At 46.5% G+C, this 18,895-nt stretch overlaps 1 protein-coding gene across 1 annotated transcript in view; it reads right to left on the minus strand.

Annotated features, from left to right (window-relative positions):
• COMTD1 (catechol-O-methyltransferase domain containing 1) overlaps positions 1-18,895 on the minus strand; it is a 212,844-nt gene that overhangs the window by 145,444 nt on the left and 48,505 nt on the right. The window contains exon 3 of the mRNA XM_086922087.1: positions 12,037-12,142. Coding sequence (XP_086778213.1) covers positions 12,037-12,142 — 106 coding nt within the window. The remainder of the gene's footprint in view (positions 1-12,036; positions 12,143-18,895) is intronic.

Raw genomic sequence — 18,895 nt, forward strand, 5'->3', positions numbered from 1 at the left:
TTCGCCTCAAAGCCTTTTTTCAGCTGCATCCTTCACCCCTGAGCAGCTCGAACACCCCATTCTGTCCACCCACTACCTTTCTTCCTACTGCCAGCATGATTCCTTCAGAAATTGTGACCTTTGAGAAACTGGTCATAAATGATCTGGCTGAATTAGAGAAGAGGAAACTCTATATACCATACAATATCTCCAAACCAGAGAGAGAAGCAATTGACACACTGAAATCAAATTCTTCACTCATAATCAAGAGTGTTGATAAGGGCGGCGGGATTGTCCTCCAGGACATCGACTCCTATAGGACAGAAGTCCTTAGACAACTCGGAAACACTGACCATTATCAGCGTCTCCCAGGGAACCCCACCAAGGAGATTCAAGCCACCATAATAGAACTTACCACCAATGCTAGGACCGAAGGGTTCCTAAGCAAAAAAGAACACTGCTTTCTGAATGTAAAATGCCCCCGTATACCAGTAATCTACACCCTACCCAAGGTCCACAAGAACATCGACCAACCGCCAGGCAGACCAATTGTATCATCTTGCGGCTCTATTTTGGAACCTTTGGGTGCATATGTGGACTTCTTTATTAAAGAATTTGTTCCCAGTACTGCGTGCTATGTTAGGGACAGCATGGAAAAGATAAATTTGATAGAGCATTATCCCTTTGATCCCACCATCAACACATTATGTACCCTGGATGTAGAATCACTCTACACCAATATCCCGCATACAGCTGCCTTATTGGTGATCCAAAGAATCTTAGACACACGGCCCCGCCCACACAGGGTCCCAAGTATCTTCATTCTCCAACTGCTTGAACTGTGTCTTTCAAAGAATTTCTTCTCCTTTGAAGGCACATACTACCAACAAATTAAGGGGACTTCCATGGGGGCTATTTTTGCCCCCAAACTAGCCATTCTATTCATGGATGCACTGGAAACTGGTGTTATCTTACAGGACAGCAACCCATTCTTTGCAGGAATCTCCCTGTGGCGTCGTTACATAGACGACATTTTTCTAGTTTGGAACCATGACACTGATACATTGAACCTGTTTCTTCATTGGTTGAATAATAACTGGGCGGATCTAACTTTCACCTTGACCCACGATAAATCCCAAATTGCTTTCCTCGATCTGACAATCTATAGTCATGAAGGCGAATTACTAACGCGCCTATACAGAAAGCCAACGGAGCGAAATACTCTGCTCAGCTACAATAGCTGCCACCCCAGAGCATTGAAAGATTCATTACCCTATTCCCAGTTTTTACGAATAAGGCGTAATTGCTCGAATAAAACAGACTACTTCAAGGAAGCCACTATTTTGTCAAATAAAATTAAAATGCGTGGCTATCCAAGAAGAATAGTCAAGGCAGCCTCAAAAAGGGCTTGGTATTGTCCTCGTGATGTCCTACTCCCACCAAAGCCAAAAGAAAATAAAGACAGAATAGCTTGTGTGACTACATTTTTCCCCGTGTCCATCAAAATCAGAAAATCAATCCTTAAACACTGGTCTACCATAAATGCTGGAACCCTCAACCTAGAGAAACCCCTTTTCGCATTTCGGAAAAATAAAAACCTGAAAGATCACCTAGTGAGGGCAGCCTTACCAACCCCTATCCCCCGGACCACTCTTGACTCCAACTGGGGGCTACCACCATTGCATGGTCATGTGAAATGTGGGCATTGCATTGTTTGCGAATTTACAATTGAAACAAGGAATATTAGTCATAACGGCGTAAATTTCGAGATGAAATCTTTCACTAACTGCAATACTTGTAATGTGATTTACGCGATATTCTGCCCATGTAAGAAAATGTATATAGGCCAGACCAGTCAAAAGGCTAAGACACGCATCAGCCAGCATCGGAGCAGAATCAGATGTAACACGCCCAATGCTCCCATGGTGGAACACTTCACAGAGATGAACCACACAGCTGACGACATCCAGTGGACCATCCTTAAAGCTATTAAACTCCCACAAAGAGGTGGGAATCTCTCCCAACTAATAAACAGCGAAGAACTCAAGTCCATCATCCAATTCAACACTATCAGGACTGGATTGAACCGAAGTAGGACTGGACAAATCTGCTGTGAACCTAACCCAAATTCCGGAATTCTGAACTCTTTACCTGGCTCCGGTTCTTTGCAAAACAATCTTCAAGTTGCCCTGAAAAATGTATTCAGAAAGGTCTAAACTTGGCAACCATGAACCTGGCTGTTTTAAGTATGTTTTATATGTTTTATATAGTATAATGTTCCTTGTCAGTGACTTTTTGGTTAAAATGATGTATGTCACTCTCACCCCTTAAGCACAAATTCACTGCGCCGTTACCTCTCCCCTCACTTTGTATCCCCACTCCAAGATGGCCGCCACATTCGATCCACGATCACATGACCATGGTCACATGACCGCACTGCCTTAGCCTCGGCTGCACGCTACCCCACTAGGAAGCAGCGTCGCTTGCGAGGAACTGGTGTATCGACACCTCGTCCGTCGTATGAGGTAAGAACTCCTCCCCAGCCCACAAATCCACCCCGGTCACGCAGTGATCGTGGCTACACCCATAACCCCTTCCTTGTTGCCAACAGCGGATCGTGCAATTTTCCAACCGCCGCCACGGACAAAGCTTCCTGTAAACACGGTGAGAACGCCTAAACCAAGGCGCTCACTCAGCCCCGTACAGCGGATCACCGAATCAATCTGACCGCTCTTGTGGTTTAACTCATCTTCTAACAAGGTGAGAATGCCCCTGCCTATGACCCCCGCCGTAATTATACACCCCTCCCTTGGTGCTAATGTCAATCGCTAATTCCTGTCCACAGATCGTAATTCAAACGAAGACTCAACTAGACGGAGCTCCCATACTGGGCTACTTAATTAAAAACATAGAATTATTCTGCAACTGATTGGATTGCAAATTGGTAAGTGTCGACCCTAGAGCAGGCTTGCCACCCGAGCCCACCTGGGTCCCATAACTAACCATTGCCATATCTTTTCTAGTTCTTTGAAGTTCCTCACCCAACGTACTGAGTGGCCAACGTACTGAGTGGCCTCTGCCATTAAATTGAACGCGCAATCCTGCATTAAATCCGACTCTCAGGTAGCGGTTATACACACACGCTGCCATTTCCCCACGATCACAGAAATGACAGCTTTTCACAAAGTAGGCACAGCCAAGCAGTACCACCATGTCCAACCTTCACGTCACAACCAACAACAACCAAGTATAACTCACTGCACTGCGATTCCGAATTGCATGACGGTTAGAGTGTGACTAAGTTGACCTTTATTCTTCAACACAGAGTAGCGTTCTAAAAATATTTTTGCCTCTCTGTTTTCCCCTGTTTCTCCATACAGGCATATTGTTTTATGTTACTCCAGGCATATATTAAGTCCTGATGATGATCCCATTATTTTGAGCGCGGGATCGAAACGCCGTCGACCTTGTTCTGTAGACATACAGTTGTTTCATTGTTATTCATATGTGTATGTTCTACTCTAGGGAATACTGCCAATTTAAATTCCAAAGCAGTACCGGGCTTTGCTCAAACCTTCCTTTTGCCTGATGTAAACTGTTCTTTCTTCTGCACCCGTTCTCACAACCCTTTCTCTATTGCTCAGTAAGGCACAGGCTTGTGCCTTACTTCAAACACTAAATGTTTGATGTCTAATTGTAACGTATAAATTGACTTCTTGTCATATATTCCTTAATAAATTCTTTGCCCGGCTGGGTATAAGAAAAGTGCACATATTGTCCAATTGTGGTCTCTATGTCATTGTTTTCAAATATTGTTCTAGGCTTAGGACCTTTGTTTTTTGGTATACACATGCCACAGCCTGCTTCCTTCCTTTTCAGTTGGTTCCCTCCTGTCACTTCTCTCTGAGCTCTACACTTCTCTGTTTCACTGAAACTAATGTATCTCCCTGCGTCCCATATAAAGCACTTCACCTGTGGTGACGGGAGGGCTTTAAGTGGACCGGGTCTTGATGGTTTTTGCCATCAGCCTCCGAATTAAAAAAAATCGAAACTCTGCAGCAGTGCCACCCTTCACTGCCTTTGATGTAACTAAAAGACTTGTTATAGTTCTTTCATCATATAGTTATGATCATGTCAGTCTTGAACCATTTTCAATGTTTATACAACAAAGCCATAGTTGTTGCCTGTTTATCTTATGCAACTAACAACCACTGGCAAAGCCAATAGTCCTGGCTTTTTGTAGGTGTAATTTTACTTGTTATATATCTGGATGCACTGACAAAAGCAGCAAAAATACCTGTTCGGCGTCACACTATGCTAAGCACAAATTTTAAGCTTACTGTGCTTTTAAGCCACACCCTTAATTACATCGGCCATGCATCTTTGAGAGACTCCCCAGTTTTTTCATCCACTTAAAGCCCAGGGTAATGGTGTGTGATACTATGCTCCTTGAGAAACCACTGATTGAGCAGCATACCAGTGGGGCATCCCACTATGCTAAGTACAGATTTTTAACTTAAGTGTTTTAAGCTACTCCCTTAATTACATTGGCCACGCCCCTATGAGAGCCCTCTAGTTTTTTCATCCCACTTGAAGCCCTGACTATAAGCATGACGTGCTTTGATGTTCCATCCTGTGGTGTCAACGGACTTACTTCACGGCTGTGAATCGCTGAAGGGGAGAGCGAACGGATACAGGTATATTATTGTTTCAAAAGGACCAGCTGCAAAGTTCCTGGGGCCTCATTTATGAGAAATGACGCATCGTTGCGTGAAAGCAGCGATGCGTCACTTCTCAGTGCGCACTCCTTGCGACATACCTGATGAGTCATATTTACTGTATGACGCATCATTTCACGAGGAGTTACAGATACGTCAGTATTTCTGACGTATCTGTAAGCGCAAAAGTGACGCATAGCTGGAGTGTGTCACAAAAGTGACGCAACTCCAGCAATGCGTCCTTTTACATGGTGCAAGCCCCATGTGAAAGGGTCTGCTTCAGTCTTACTCCTGCTGTGAGGCCGGCGCAAGATTTTGACGCAACGGCATCCTAGAAGTGACGCAGTGCAATCACATAGATTTCACTGCGTCACTTCTACGAGGCTTTTTGCGTGGGAAAGCCCCCCCTGCATACATTATACCTGACGCAGGTACAATGTAGCGCAGGGGTTTACAAAGTGACGGATCTGCTTAGATGCGTCACTTTGTAAATAGTGCGCAACAGGAGGCATGTTTTACGCACCGATGCGTCACAAAATGTGACGTATCAGCAGCGCAAAAGTGATGCAAGGCCTCATAAATGAGGCCACTTGCCTCCAGCAATGTGTGCAATGTAAAGTACACCCTACACTGGTATGAGTGGCTCTATAAAATAAATTAAGTGCATCTCAGAGAGAGGGTAATGGAGACTTGAGCAGCACCTTTAAAGGTAAATAGTGAGGGCCTCACTGGCGGAGGTGTCATTGGGGGGCACCAACAAACGTCACACAGGGCGCCAGCAGCGCTAAGGCCGCTGTGTGCGGGGCATATTGTGTGCCTCTGAGAAAGTATTCATGTTCATTGCAGTGCATGACTGGTGCTGTGATTAACATGAATACTCACACAATCTGCACTGATATATGTCGCTGCACCCAAACTCGCAGTCGGGTTCCTGGTGCACATAAACTTGGCTGCAGCGCAGAGAGACTTTATACTGCCGCACACAGAGAAAAAAAATTTGAGGGAACATTGGTCACAACATTAAGGGTATTGTCTATGTACAGTGCCAGTATTGTCTATGTAAATGGACAGTACTGTCTATGTAAATGGACATTATTGCCCAAGCCAAAGTTACTTCAGTCTAAAGACACTCAGGGGCATATTTACAAAGGGATTGCGTCACCAAAACATCACTTATTTCGCTGTTCCGGTGGCGCAATGCTCTGCACCATATTTAAAAAGCGGAGCTAAGCTACGTTGCATGGCTCAACACCGCTTTGTAAATATGGTAACCTTTCACACGGGTATATGTGTGAAAGGGGCATGCAATGGATGCTGCTGTAAGCGTTCCACCGTGTTAGAAATGGGGGACTCTTGTAGGCAGCTTTGTACCCTGTCCAGGTAGGGATGCTTCCTTTTACTCAGGGTAAATGAATTACACTTTTAAAATAACCCTTGCTCACCCCCTTGGTGGCTTGGCAAGAGCAGTCAGGCTTTTATCAGAGGCAATGTGTAAAGCACTTGCACATAAAACACAGTAATACAGTGAAAATACTACTAAAGGACACCACACCTGTTTTAGAAAAATAGCATATGTTTATCGGTGTAAAATAAGACCAAAACGATGAAAAAACATTATACAGTAATAAAGATATGAATATTTCAAGAACAGACTTAAAATACAGTTCCTTGAAGCTGAAAGCTCTGTCCGGGGATATCACAATGTCGTTAACAAATAAATACTAAAGTTCAGGCCAAATGCAAGGTCGCAGGCCAGCTACGGTGTCAGGAAGACCCATAAACAGTACCTTGGAATGCAGGCATCAAGGGCCTTCCATTGAGCTCTGAAGAGGCGGCAGGCATCAGTCCCAGAGGTCAGTGAAGGAATCGTCGGGACCTTGAAGTCACACGTGTTGCAGATCGAACTACGTGAGTTTGAAGTCAAGAGAGCCGGCGATGTTAGGGCTGCAGTGAAGGGGAGCGTGCAGTAAGCGGTGCCCTCAGGTCACGGTGCAGGCAGCAACTCAGTGACAGCATCAGCGGCGTTGGTGTGACCAGGGTTGTGAGGTGAAGTGGGGCAGCACTTGTGGCAGTGCTCGCAGGTCACGGAGCAGGCAGCGGTGCCATCCTTGCAGAAGCGCTGTTGTCGGTAGACCCAAGGCTGGGGTGAGACACAGGGCAATGTGGTGTGCAGGGTGCAAGCAGCAGCTTAGGTTGACGATCTGGAGTTGATGGTGCCTGATGGGCTAAGGCTGCAGTGTGGGATTGGGCGGTGCATCGAGTAACTTAAGAGTGGTGCGCCCAGGCCACAGTGCAGGCAGCGGCCTCAATGTCGGTGTGGAACGGCAGCGATGGGGGTACCAGGGCGGAAATGTGAAGCGAGGCGGAGCGAAGTGCAGTGCCCTCAGGTCAGGGTACAAGCAGCGGCTCGTTGGCAGTGGCGATGCAAAGCAGGGTGATGCTCTTTGCTGTGCCTTCAGGTCATGGAGCCAAAGAAGCGGCCTCGGTGACGGCACCATAGTAGTTTTTCTTATGTTGCAGAACAAAACACACAGTTACCAGTGATGGTAGCAAATGATATCAAAATCTTTTTTGGTGCTGAAACTTCTTAAACCAGGGGCAAGCTATACTTCTAGCACTTGGAGAAACTCAGGAAACAAGTTGTAGAAAGTTCAGTCTAGTACTATTACTGCCCAAGACAGAAGCAGCATCTGCAGGCTAACCCAACAAAGCAACAAATAGCAAAGGGTCAGTACTCTTACTGGCAGCTCTTTCAGCTCTTCTTCTAGGCAGGTTCCTTAGTCCAAAAGAGTTCTAAAGTTCTGGGGTTTTAGGTCAAATATGTATACCACTTTTACTACTTGAAGTCTTTGTTCAGAAAGTTTACCTGGCTCTTCAAAACCAGTTCTGTCCTCCTTGGTCCAGCCGCACTACAAGGGATGGAGATAGCAGTGTGCAGAGCAGCCACAGCCTATTCAGGTGTCAGTGATAACTCCTTCCACCACTCTAGCCAGGGTGGCCCATCAACATATGCAGGGTACACCTCAACTCCCTTTGTGTGAGTGTCTGGAGTGAATGCACAAACCAGTCCCTGTCAATCTAAAACCAGATGTAGATTCCACAGGCAGAAAGAAGCACAGGGTGGTTAAACAAGAAAATACCCACTTTCTAAAAGTGCTGCAGCTAAAAATGATGGACGGAATGCAGAATGAATCAAACATTCACCCCAAGTCAAGAGCTCCTGGTTAAATCCATTGTTCTGTTGCTCACTACACCACTCTAGTTTGGACCCATCCATATGCAAATTAGTATTGACATTGCTCCTCTCGGTAACAGTCCAGCCTAAACTGTCAAGCAGGGTCCTCCCTGGACTGGAAACAAGCATCCTGGGATCAGTTTCAGGGTTTCCCCCTAATCGGGCAGGCCAACTTGAATCCAGTGGCACAGAGAGCAAGGGGCCTACTTCTGGGCATACCCATTCCACTTAGGGCGAAACATGCTGCAGCAACAAATGATGGACAGAATGCCGAGTGAATCAAACATTCACCCCAGACAAGAGATCTGGGTTAAATCCATTGTTCTTTTGCTCACTACACCACTGCAGTTTGGACCCAGCCATATGCAAATTAGTCTAGACATTGCTCCTCATGGGAACAGTCCAGCCCGAACTGCCAAGCCGGGTCTCCCATGGACAGGAAACATGCATTCTGGGACCGGTTTCGGTGTATCACCCCATATCAGCCAGACTAGCTTGAATCCAGTGGCACAGTGAGCCCAGGACCCACATCTGGGCATACCTGGCGCACTTAGAGCGAGAAAGCAAACAACACACAAATGATGGACGAAATGCAGAACAAATCAAACATTCACCCCCAGTCAAAAGATCTTGATTAAATCCATTGTTCTTCCGCTCAGCATGCCACCCCAGTTTTGACCCAACCATATGCAAATCAGTCTTGATGCTGCTCCTCATGGGAAGAGTTCAGAACAAACTGCAAGCCGGGGGGTCCTCCATGGACAGGAAACATGCATCCTGGTACCAGTTTCGGGGTATCACACCTCATCAGCCAGACTAGGTTGAATCCAGTGGCACAGTGAGACTGAGACCCACGTCTAGGCGTACCCGGAGCACTTAATAGTGAGAAAGCAAAAGACACACAAATGATGGACGAAATTCAGAACAAATCAAACGTTCACCCCCAGTCAAGAAATCTGGATTAAATCCATCCTTCTTTTGCTCACCATGCCACCTCAGTTATGATCCAGCCTTATACAAATCCGTCTTGACCCTGCTCCTCATGGGAACAGTCCAGTCCGAACTGCCAAGCCACGTCATCCCTGGCCCAGAAACAAGTATCCTGGGACCTATTTAGGGGTATCACTCCTTATCAGCCAGGCTAGCTTGAATCCAGTGGTACCGTGAGCCTGGGACCACATCTGGGCATTCTACAGCACACATAGAAGTAGTAAATCACCATTATTGATTGCTTATGTGCAGGAACTGACACCTTCCTGCACATAAACAATCATCTCTGCAACACAGGCACCTTTTCACTATGGCGCGAGGGTGTCTGAGTTGGAGCTAGAAGCTATTTTTACTGAAAACACGAGTGAAAACGCAGAGTGCCCCATATTCTTGTAAATACAGTGCATCCCAGCGCTTTTGAAATGACGCAGCGCGGTGCTGCAGAATTTACCGCAGCGCAGCACCATTTCCTTGTACATATGCCCCTCAGACTGCAGACAAACATGAATCCAGGGCTTGCGGAATGAAATAATGACATTTAATAAGGATTACTGACTTTTCCTAGGATCTCCTCAATGTTAGTAGTAACTAAGAATGCCTAGAGAAAACCTGCTGTTTGTGTATCCAGAGAAAAACATGTGTAAGCTAAACATACCAGTACTTATATGTCCAGAGAAATAGCAAAGAACTGTTTATGGAATAATATCAAGAATAATTCAATCTTCTTCAACAAGTTCTCCGAGCCAATTAAGGATAACCATTTCTTTACTTACCTAGTGAGGAGTGATAGTGTCATCATTTCAAATAGGTATAGATGTATTCTGTGTACCATTGGTACAGGGAGATGGGCAACCAATGCTTTGGGTCCTTAGTATAGCAAAGAATGGGTGGGATCGCTGCATAATGTGCACCAGGCACAAACAAACAATATCTGCATAAAATGTTGGGAGATCTTCAAAATGCCTAGGATGTTCGAAACTTGCTTGTGTTACCAACCAGGTAGAGGCCTAGTTTACGTGTTTTTGCCATTGATGAAGCTAGTGTTTAGGGTCTGGTGAAGAAATTCAGTCTTGCATGTTTCACTCGTTACGCCCTAAACAGTGTAAAAAGTAAACTAAGCATAAAGGGCCAGATGTAGGTAAGTAACATTTACCGATTCTTAATTACCGAAAATTACTGAATTTTACCGATTCGGTAATTAAGAATCGGTAAATGTGAGGGGTGGGTATGTAGGGAATCCAGATGTTCCCTTTTACCGAATCGGTAAAAGTCGGTATTTACCGATTCGGTAAATACCGAATCGGTAAAGCCTATTGATTCCTATGGGCTTCAAAGCCCATAGGAATCAATAGGCTTTACCGATTCGGTATTTACCGAATCGGTAAATACCGAATTTCACAAGGGTGTAGGGGGTGTCACTTTGACACCCCCTGGCACCCCCTAAACAGGATTGGGTGCCATGTGGCAGGCATACAAGCCCTAGGGGCAGGTCTGTCTGCCACATGGCATAGGTGTGCATGCACACATGTGCATGCACACCGGAATCGGTATTTTACCATGAAGTTGGATTTCATGGTAAAATACCGATTCGTTAAGGCCTTTGGGACTCAGAAGAGTCCCACCTACATATGGAATTTACAGAATCGGTAAAATTACCGATTCGGTATTTTACCGAATCGGTAATTTTACCGATTCTGTAAATGTAGATTTACCTACATGTGGCCTTGGATTTAGGCCCCTACATACCGATTGGCCATTTACCGGTCGGTAACGGCCGAAATCGGCCGTTACCGGTCGGTAAATGGCCTGAAACGGCCACCTACATCGGGCCCAAAATCTCTTATCTCCTCCAACCTGCTCTTAAATAACACACTTCTTCAAATTAAGATATGACAGTGGAACAAATGGGAGGCTTGATACTAAGGATACCTGGTTCTTAGCTTACGCGGACCAATGAAGGAGGTAAAACGAGTTTCAGTACAACACAATAACATAACAAATTAGCAGGGTGAGCTAAGCCAGAGCCGGGCCAGTGGTATGGCTTGGCTCTTAAGAGCCCATTCACGAGCTGAGCCCTAAAAGTGTTTGCGGTTTAAATCATACAAAACACATGTATTAAAATATGGTAAAGTCTCTTTGAAATTCAAAAAGTGTATTTCTTTAACATATGTAAGTTTTGATATTATGAAGCACTGCACTGAGAAGTACCTACTAAAAGTGATTTTTTAAACATGATCTTAGTACCATTCTTGCCTCCATTCCCGCCCATCCCCATGCAGCAATAGTGTAATTAACAATGGACTGGGATGCATCCCCGAGTAATTATCAGTAGCTGAGATGAATCCACACATTCAATGCATCACTTTTCTGTATACTTCATTAATGAATTGAGAGGCAAGACAATTGTCATGTGAACCCTGTATGTGGCCTAGATTCTTATAGATAAACCGGATAGCCTAATAAATCAAACACGGCATGCCCAAAACTTTAAAGAAATAATGCCCCCTGGGACCGCCGCCTGGGAGGGGGCATTCGTTTTCATCAATTTTGAGGCCCACTGCCCACATGCACGCAGAGGGCCCAGGGGGTGTTTCTTTTTAATAAGTTTCGGGCCCGTTGCTGGGCCCGAAACGGAATAAATATAAATGCCCCATAGGCCCGTCGCCTGCCGGGCGGCGGACCCTTATAATTTTCAAAAAATAAATACCCTCTGGGCCTGTCCCTCAAATGGCACCCAGTGGGACCAGAGGAGCATTCAATATCATCACGTTTTGGGCACGCTGCCTACAGGGCACGCAGGGGCCAAGGGGAATTGATATTTTTTGTCAAATTCTGGAATTTTGCGGGGTCTTTTGCAATACGCAGAGGCTTTTTACAAAACTGCCTGTTTTTGCAATTTGTTTTGCAAGTCGCGAAATCCTGGAGGGTCTGTTTATACAAGTCAGCCATTAAATGGGTATCTATTTGTCAATGTACAATATATTACCTTACATGTTAATATATTGTTTTTAGCACTGTGGATGATGGTAGAGTGAGGATGACAGGCAGAAGACACATGAAAACTCTGCTCGTTATGGGCTAGAAACAGACATTTAAAGGCAGAAGTGTCCTCACCAGCTATCAGGATAGCCTTGGCCTTGATGAGTTTGGCGATGTTGGTCAGAAATTGGGCTTCCTCAGAGCTCACGGCATGCAGAACAGCAGGATCTTTGGCTGTACTCTGGTCAATACAAAGAGAGAAAGCTGTGTTAAGCAGCACATTGCCAGTGCCCACTTTTCTACAGTAGCCCCCCCCCCCCAGGCCAAAGGTGAGGCCAGCAACAGAGTCAGGTTGAGCAACAAAAACAATCTAGAGATTTCTGACCAATGAAAGACCGATAGGGCTGAAACATAGTATACAACAGGCCAGACAAAGGGGTGTAGCTTGGGCAATAAAATTGGGGGGTGGGTGAGCTTCAGATTTCCCAACAATCATGCTGTGATATCTTGTTAAAACATAGTATATGAGAAGCAGGACATGAGGGGTACTTAAGCAGCAGTGGAAAGAGAGAAGAGGGTGGATTGTTAGGGGCACTAAAACATAAACGTTTTCAAAATAATCATATATTTTTTAAGGTCAAAACAGAGACGAGAGAGTGTGCGTTTGTGTTTTTGTCTGTGTGGGCATTTAAACATCTCAGGTGAAATCCGACAGACACTTCACCATACCCGACTGAAAGCACTTGTACCCAACTATTTACTACAGAATACATTTTTTAGGGGGGTGTAACACCCCATACAACCCCCCTGAAGCTATGCCCCTGGCCAGGCATTGCCTCTCTGGGTACATTTTCTAATGTGGCACACTCTACCTCAACCCTGCTGGCTCAAATGCAGGGGATGTCTGGAACATTACCCTGGTTTTTGGTCAAGGAAGAAAGAAAGAAAGAAAGAAAGAAAGAAAGAAAGAAAGAAAGAAAGAAAGAAAGAAAGAAAGAAAGAAAGAAAGAAAAGAAAGTAAAGAAAGTAAAGAAAGAAAAGAAAGTAAAGAAAAGAAAAGAAAAGAAAAGAAAAGAAAAGAAAAGAAAAGAAAAGAAAAGAAAGAAAGAAAGAAAGAAAGAAAGAAAGAAAGAAAGAAAGAAAGAAAGAAAGAAAGAAAGAAAGAAAGAAAGAAAGAAAGAAAGCAATGAGATATGAACAGAATGGATTTTAAACTAAATGAGCCTTATTCAAAAATGACAGTTAGAAAATAAAAAGGATTTATAATGCCAAACTGTCAAAAGCTAACAAAGAAGGCTTGGTGAATATTGTCTGTGGAGTGCAGTGCCTTAATCACTGCCCCAGACTACATTTTTATTATCTCTCTTTAATGCATCAGAGAATGGACAATGTTTGACTGTTTTAGTGGGCGAGCCAAAGGCACGGGTACAAGTCAAACAGAACAAATGCCAAGGTCCTGTGTTTTAACGTGAGTTTCATTCTAAACTTTTTAAGTCACCAGGTTAACTTTAGCCTTTTGTCTTTATTGTGTCTGGCAAAAGAAAATCCTTCACCCCTCAAGTACCACTGCGATTTTTTTTCCAATCCTTGCATGTATCAGGTAAAAGGAGTTCTCTTACAGAAGAGCCACAAGTCTGCATTTCACATAGATTTTCTTTTTAAGTTAGACTTGGGTAGCTTAACTGAGGCGTCGGCATAGAACTTCGGTTTTGTGAAATATTCTTTTGCACCTGCGGAATTGGCAGAATTTTGGTGGCTCTGCTTTAATCTTGTAACGTGGAGTTTCGGCCAAATTCCGTCAATCGCCACGTGGTGAAATTGTTTCTTGGGCGCAGCTTCAAAAAGGTAAGTTAGCGAGCACACAAGAGATTTTCCATTCCCTAGCCTGATTTCCGATCGCCGAGAGGGCATCCAATTCAATTTTTCTTACGCAGGTGGTGGCTACTATTCATAGTCAGAAGGCTGCCACTCAAGTAGAGGATCTACTTGAGCAGCATCAAAATCAACTCAAGTAGCTGCATCCTCTGGAACCCCAGGTGGTGCCATTTGTGATGATTTTTCAGCTCGGAACGTGCTCCCAGTGCTAAATCACAGCACGAGCAGCGCAACGTGCCTATTTTCACCCGTTGACGAAACTCGTGGAGTTTATATGTAACTCAGAAGAATCATGTAGAATCAAATTCCACAAGTTCCACCCTCACCTACAAAGAACCAGTAGGGTATCAATGATTTATTATGTAATTTAATTTAAAAAGAAACAGTGCCATGAGAGATGCACAGCTGCTAGGTCCCACCACTGTATTGTCCCCTAGACCATGTGCAGGGAACAATGGGGGCCCAGCCTTAATGGTGGCACCTTAATGGTTGAGGTGTTAACGTGACTTAGGCTCTTGCCGTCATGTTTCTACTATGCCAGGCAGTGGTAATGCTATAAGACAGGTGTTTACACCCTCCCACAGAAAGAATGGCTGCTGATTGCCCAGCAAAAGTAAATGGGCCACATGTCCACTGAAGACAAAGCAGACCCTGAACGATGCAGAATAAAGATTACACAGGTGATGAACCAGACCCTTTTTAGGTTTTGACTAGCCAATGCGTACGAAGTACGCATGTGCTAGAAAAAACCTAATGAGAATAGTATATGGGGCTTGGAATCCGCCCCGTCTTCTATTGGCTAGCTCCATAAATGGAGGCTAGCCATTGGAAGACGGGCCTGTCCGTCAATGCCGGACCAGATTCGGGGGCGTTCCCGAGATTTTTTGGCTTTTGGCTACGTCAGCCAAAAGTCTGTTCTCGGGAACGCCCCCGAATCTGGTCCGGCATTGAGCCGGCACCCGCCTTCCTGCCGAAGGAAGCAGCCGTCCGTCTACAGCCAGGGCCGCGCTGGGATTGGCCCAGCCGGCCGAGCCTCCGCCGTGTCATCGGGAGGAGGAGGAGTGGAGAGCAGGAAGCAGCCTGCATCGTCTGTCCCGAGGCTCCCGAGCGAAGGAGGAGCCCCGGGGAAAGAGCAAGTCCCGCCTCGGCCCCGGAACGAAGTCCAGGTGAGTGCTTTGTTTGCTGGGGCTAGGGGAGGCTCTCTCCCGCTACCCGTGTGTCCGTTCCCGCCCCCACACCCCCCTCGCCCCCTCTCCGTGTGTCCGTTCCATATGAGTCAGTGTTGGTGTTTGCTTATTTTAATCCGGCCCCTCCCCCCTTCTCAAGCTCTTATTGGCGCCCCCCCCCCCACAGCGCCCGCAGCACTGAACCCCATCACAAGCTGGCCAGGAGGAACGAAGGGCCCGTGCCGACGCCCATCCGTCCGCCCCCCCCTTCCAACCACTGCTCCTGGGCACAGTCGACTCGGGACCCTGTCGGCAGCTCCACTCTCGGATCCAGCCTCCCCTGCCGCCCCTATTTGTGCTGCTCCAGACACCCTAGCAGCTCTTCTCCATCTTGCGCGACGTCCTTTCCTGAGCCCTGATACCGATTCGCTCTGCTAGGAGTCCCCTAATGGCCACCAAGTTCCACGTTGACACAATCTATGCCTACCTCCTTTAGTGCCTATTCACCACGAGTGCTGTTGCTACATAACTCCTTATTTTTTGTTCTCTTTGCATCGGAGGCCTAATCTCCGCATGGTACCGCAGTTATTCTTTCCTTCCCCTTATTGTTTAGGGCCACTGTCTGGGCGGCACCCCACGTCCTCACCCTCGTGTCGGCAGTTCCGCCCACAAGCCCTCGTCCGCCCCCCTACCGAACACCCTTGCCCCCTGTCCTGCCAAGCTACCCTCGCGCTCCCGACCACGCATCCACTATCCTCCCCTGCGCCCCCCCAACACTTTACAAGCAGGCACCCTTTCCCGGGCGCCACTCCCTGCGCACCTGTCCCGAGGCCCACTTCTCCCATCCTTCACACCTACTCTCATGCACTCGGTCTCGCCCCTCTGCTGTTATTATTGTTACCCGAGCACCAATAGCAATCCAGTACCATTCCGACGTGCGCCACTCCAAATGCCGACCTTTTCCCAAAAGTAATGACACCAATCTTGTCAATTCCAATCCATCCATGAAACCTGGGCACCCCCATTATCAGCGTGACGCAACACTTAATTAACCAACCCGCACCCTCTGAGCAACCCTCATTTGTATCCATGCGGTGGAATCCAGGACGCTATACCTGTTCTTTGTATGGGCAGTAGAGGCCTTCTTACATCGTGTTCTGTTGCTGGCTTTTCCCTGCCTTTCCTTCTCATTGACATCGCGCGTGCTTCCCGCTCAGAAGGCCTTTCGTAACCAAAACCCCACGAGCCCGCCAGCCGGGGTGGCCTGTGCGCGGACGAGGTAGGTAGCAGAGGATCTCCCTTTCGGCTAATTAAGCTGGAATATGCATCCAAGCAGCCTATTAGCATGGCACGCTCAAAGATGTATCAAGGCCTTTAGAGTAGTATGTCGGAGAGGGCATGTGATGAGCCCCCCACCGTCACCACCGCCCCCCAATCCCTCGGTGCCATTGGCCTTTATTTTTAATTTATTTATTTATTTATTTTTTGATGTGACGATGTTTTTCTAGCTACCTAGTAACCCTCAACCTTTATGTAACTCATGTAATCCCTAGTCCTTATGTTTGCAACTAGTTCTTATGTAAAGCGCTCTGACACCTTCGGGTAAAGTTTGCGCTATAGAAAATCGCATCAAATAAGTAAATTATGGCCAGGCAGTTCTGTCTGTTGTCTCGTTCATTAACCTCCGCAAGCACAGGAGGGGTGGGGCAGCTCCCTGGTGTCGACCCACCATGCTCTCGTCCCAGCCGCACCCTCCTCCTCCCCTCCTTCTGTTGTCCTGCCCCTCCCCCAACGCATTCACTGCATCGGGCAATTTCCGAATGGCGCCAACTGGTCATCCCTCGCCCGCTCTGATATCCTTATCTCTATCCATTCATTCTCCTGGACAGCCCCCCTACCCCCAGCCTGGTTCCTCCCTCCTTTACCCTGCTATCCGACCCGACGCTGCCTCTTCCTTGGTCCCTACTTAGTGCCTTTGGCGGGCTTTTTACTATCTTTTACAGTGGCCTTGAAGGGGCGTTCTCGCGCATCCAAACATACTACAGGACCCAGTGAGGTGTCTTATCAACCCGGTGTTCCTGCACCTTTGCCTACCTTAATCGGCACTTAATGAGTGATAATAGTCAAGAGGTGAAATCGCCCTCTTATTCAAATTCCGTTACCAACCAGTGTAAATCAGCAACCGAGGCATATGTCCACATCTCACGCATATGCATCCCAATCCCCTTAAACAGCCTTTTTTGCATTTTCGTATTTTTGTCTAGGAGTAGACCCCACCCCACTGTGACTTGCTACCACCTCTGCGTGCTACCGACCCCCCACCCTCCCTCCGCCCCTGTATTCCTTCACTTTCCTTGCACCCCCGCAGTCCGGGACACCCTCACCCCACCGGCGCCCACCCTGCCCCCATCCCCCCACGTCCTTCAGACATCTGAGCCCCCAGCTCCAAGCATAGCCCCCCATTTTGTCACGCTACATCCTCTGCTCCTGAGCCCCAGCCCCGTCTCCGCAACCCTCATTGAGCCTCTAACCATTCCCCAGCGCCCCCCCTTTTCCGACCACCCGTTGTTAATGTCAGCAACAGAAAACCTGTAAATTGGACTGCAGTCTAGATTAGAAGTGGATGCTACAAACTGGCCGAATACAATATACTAACTGAGAATGTGTGGCATGCTAGTGAAAATCAAATAATAAAGAAAACATAACACAGCGTGCTAACCGAAATGCACTATTCTGTAGTTTTGTCAAAAAATAAGTGTTGCGAGTAGCCAACTCAAAGGTATGCTTTCTTTGAAATCTAAAGGAACTAAGGAAAAATGCCCTCAGTTTTGTAAAGCGCCGACTTTCATCTTGCAATCACGTAGTAAATAAAGTCAGTTACTAACGGCAGCCCGCGTTGAACACCATCCGACATGGGAAGGGTATAGAGTGAACGGTCCTAGGTAGTTTACTAATTCGGAAGCAGTTTCGTTCAACTTGCAGAAAGTTGCGTTGTATTTCACCAGCACATCCAGGTTACACATAGGGTGCACACGCCCTCCGTACATGCCTTTCTTACACTGCTAACTCTGAAGTGATCCTTTGGACTTCACACAATCTGATCTGTCATGTGCACTTTCGTTGTACTATATATAAAGTATTCTGGTACCCAATCTTTTCCTTAACTGAGAATGTAATTTGTGCATTCCTCCACCCATCTCCTGCTATCCTGTCTCCCTCCGTTCCCAGCATGCCCACCCCGAAATGCAAACGTACTCCTCCGCATTACTCTTGCCACTGTCATAACCGCCGCCAATACACCCTTCGGAAAACCATTCTTCGGACTTTAATTTGTTGTTCATTGCGCTCTCACTGCCGGGAGGAGGAGTGGGATCTTGGGTGGTAAATAAAAAAAATATTGCACCAATTTATCCGGAAGCATTGTTTGGAGGGTACGTGTAAAAATACTGTAAAACGTAAGATTAAAGTCGGATGCGGTTTCAGATAGTAATGACTCATTGTAGCAAGCCGACTAGCAATCGTGATGGGCGTGTGAGGCCATTGAAAAGGAGCGCTGCATTTACTTCCGCCTTAGTAACGCGTTGGACGGTGACGTCTTCTTAAAGCCCCAGCCATGTACTGGTGTCCATCCCCGCTGTATTGAAAAACGTGTTGCTATAGCTCGTCAAGTTTACTGTGTATGAAGTGGCATGTTTTCGATGTGTTATGTCTTAAATCACTTTTAAATGCTCGAACTCCGTCCAGATCGTGGGTTCTGGTAGCAAGGTGAATGTAATGCATTTTGGTCACTTTGTATCACATCTTAATGCCAAACAATACCAGGCGCACACACGGAGCATGCGTAATAACACATTATAATCTTACACATGACGTGTCATTTTGACAAAATTACTCATTTTAAGTACCTTATACTTGGGTGGGCTTTGTGTGGCTGTGTGTGTGGGGGGCTTTGT

This window comes from Lissotriton vulgaris, chromosome 5 (assembly GCF_964263255.1).
Source record: "Lissotriton vulgaris chromosome 5, aLisVul1.2, whole genome shotgun sequence".
NCBI lineage: Eukaryota > Metazoa > Chordata > Amphibia > Caudata > Salamandridae > Lissotriton > Lissotriton vulgaris.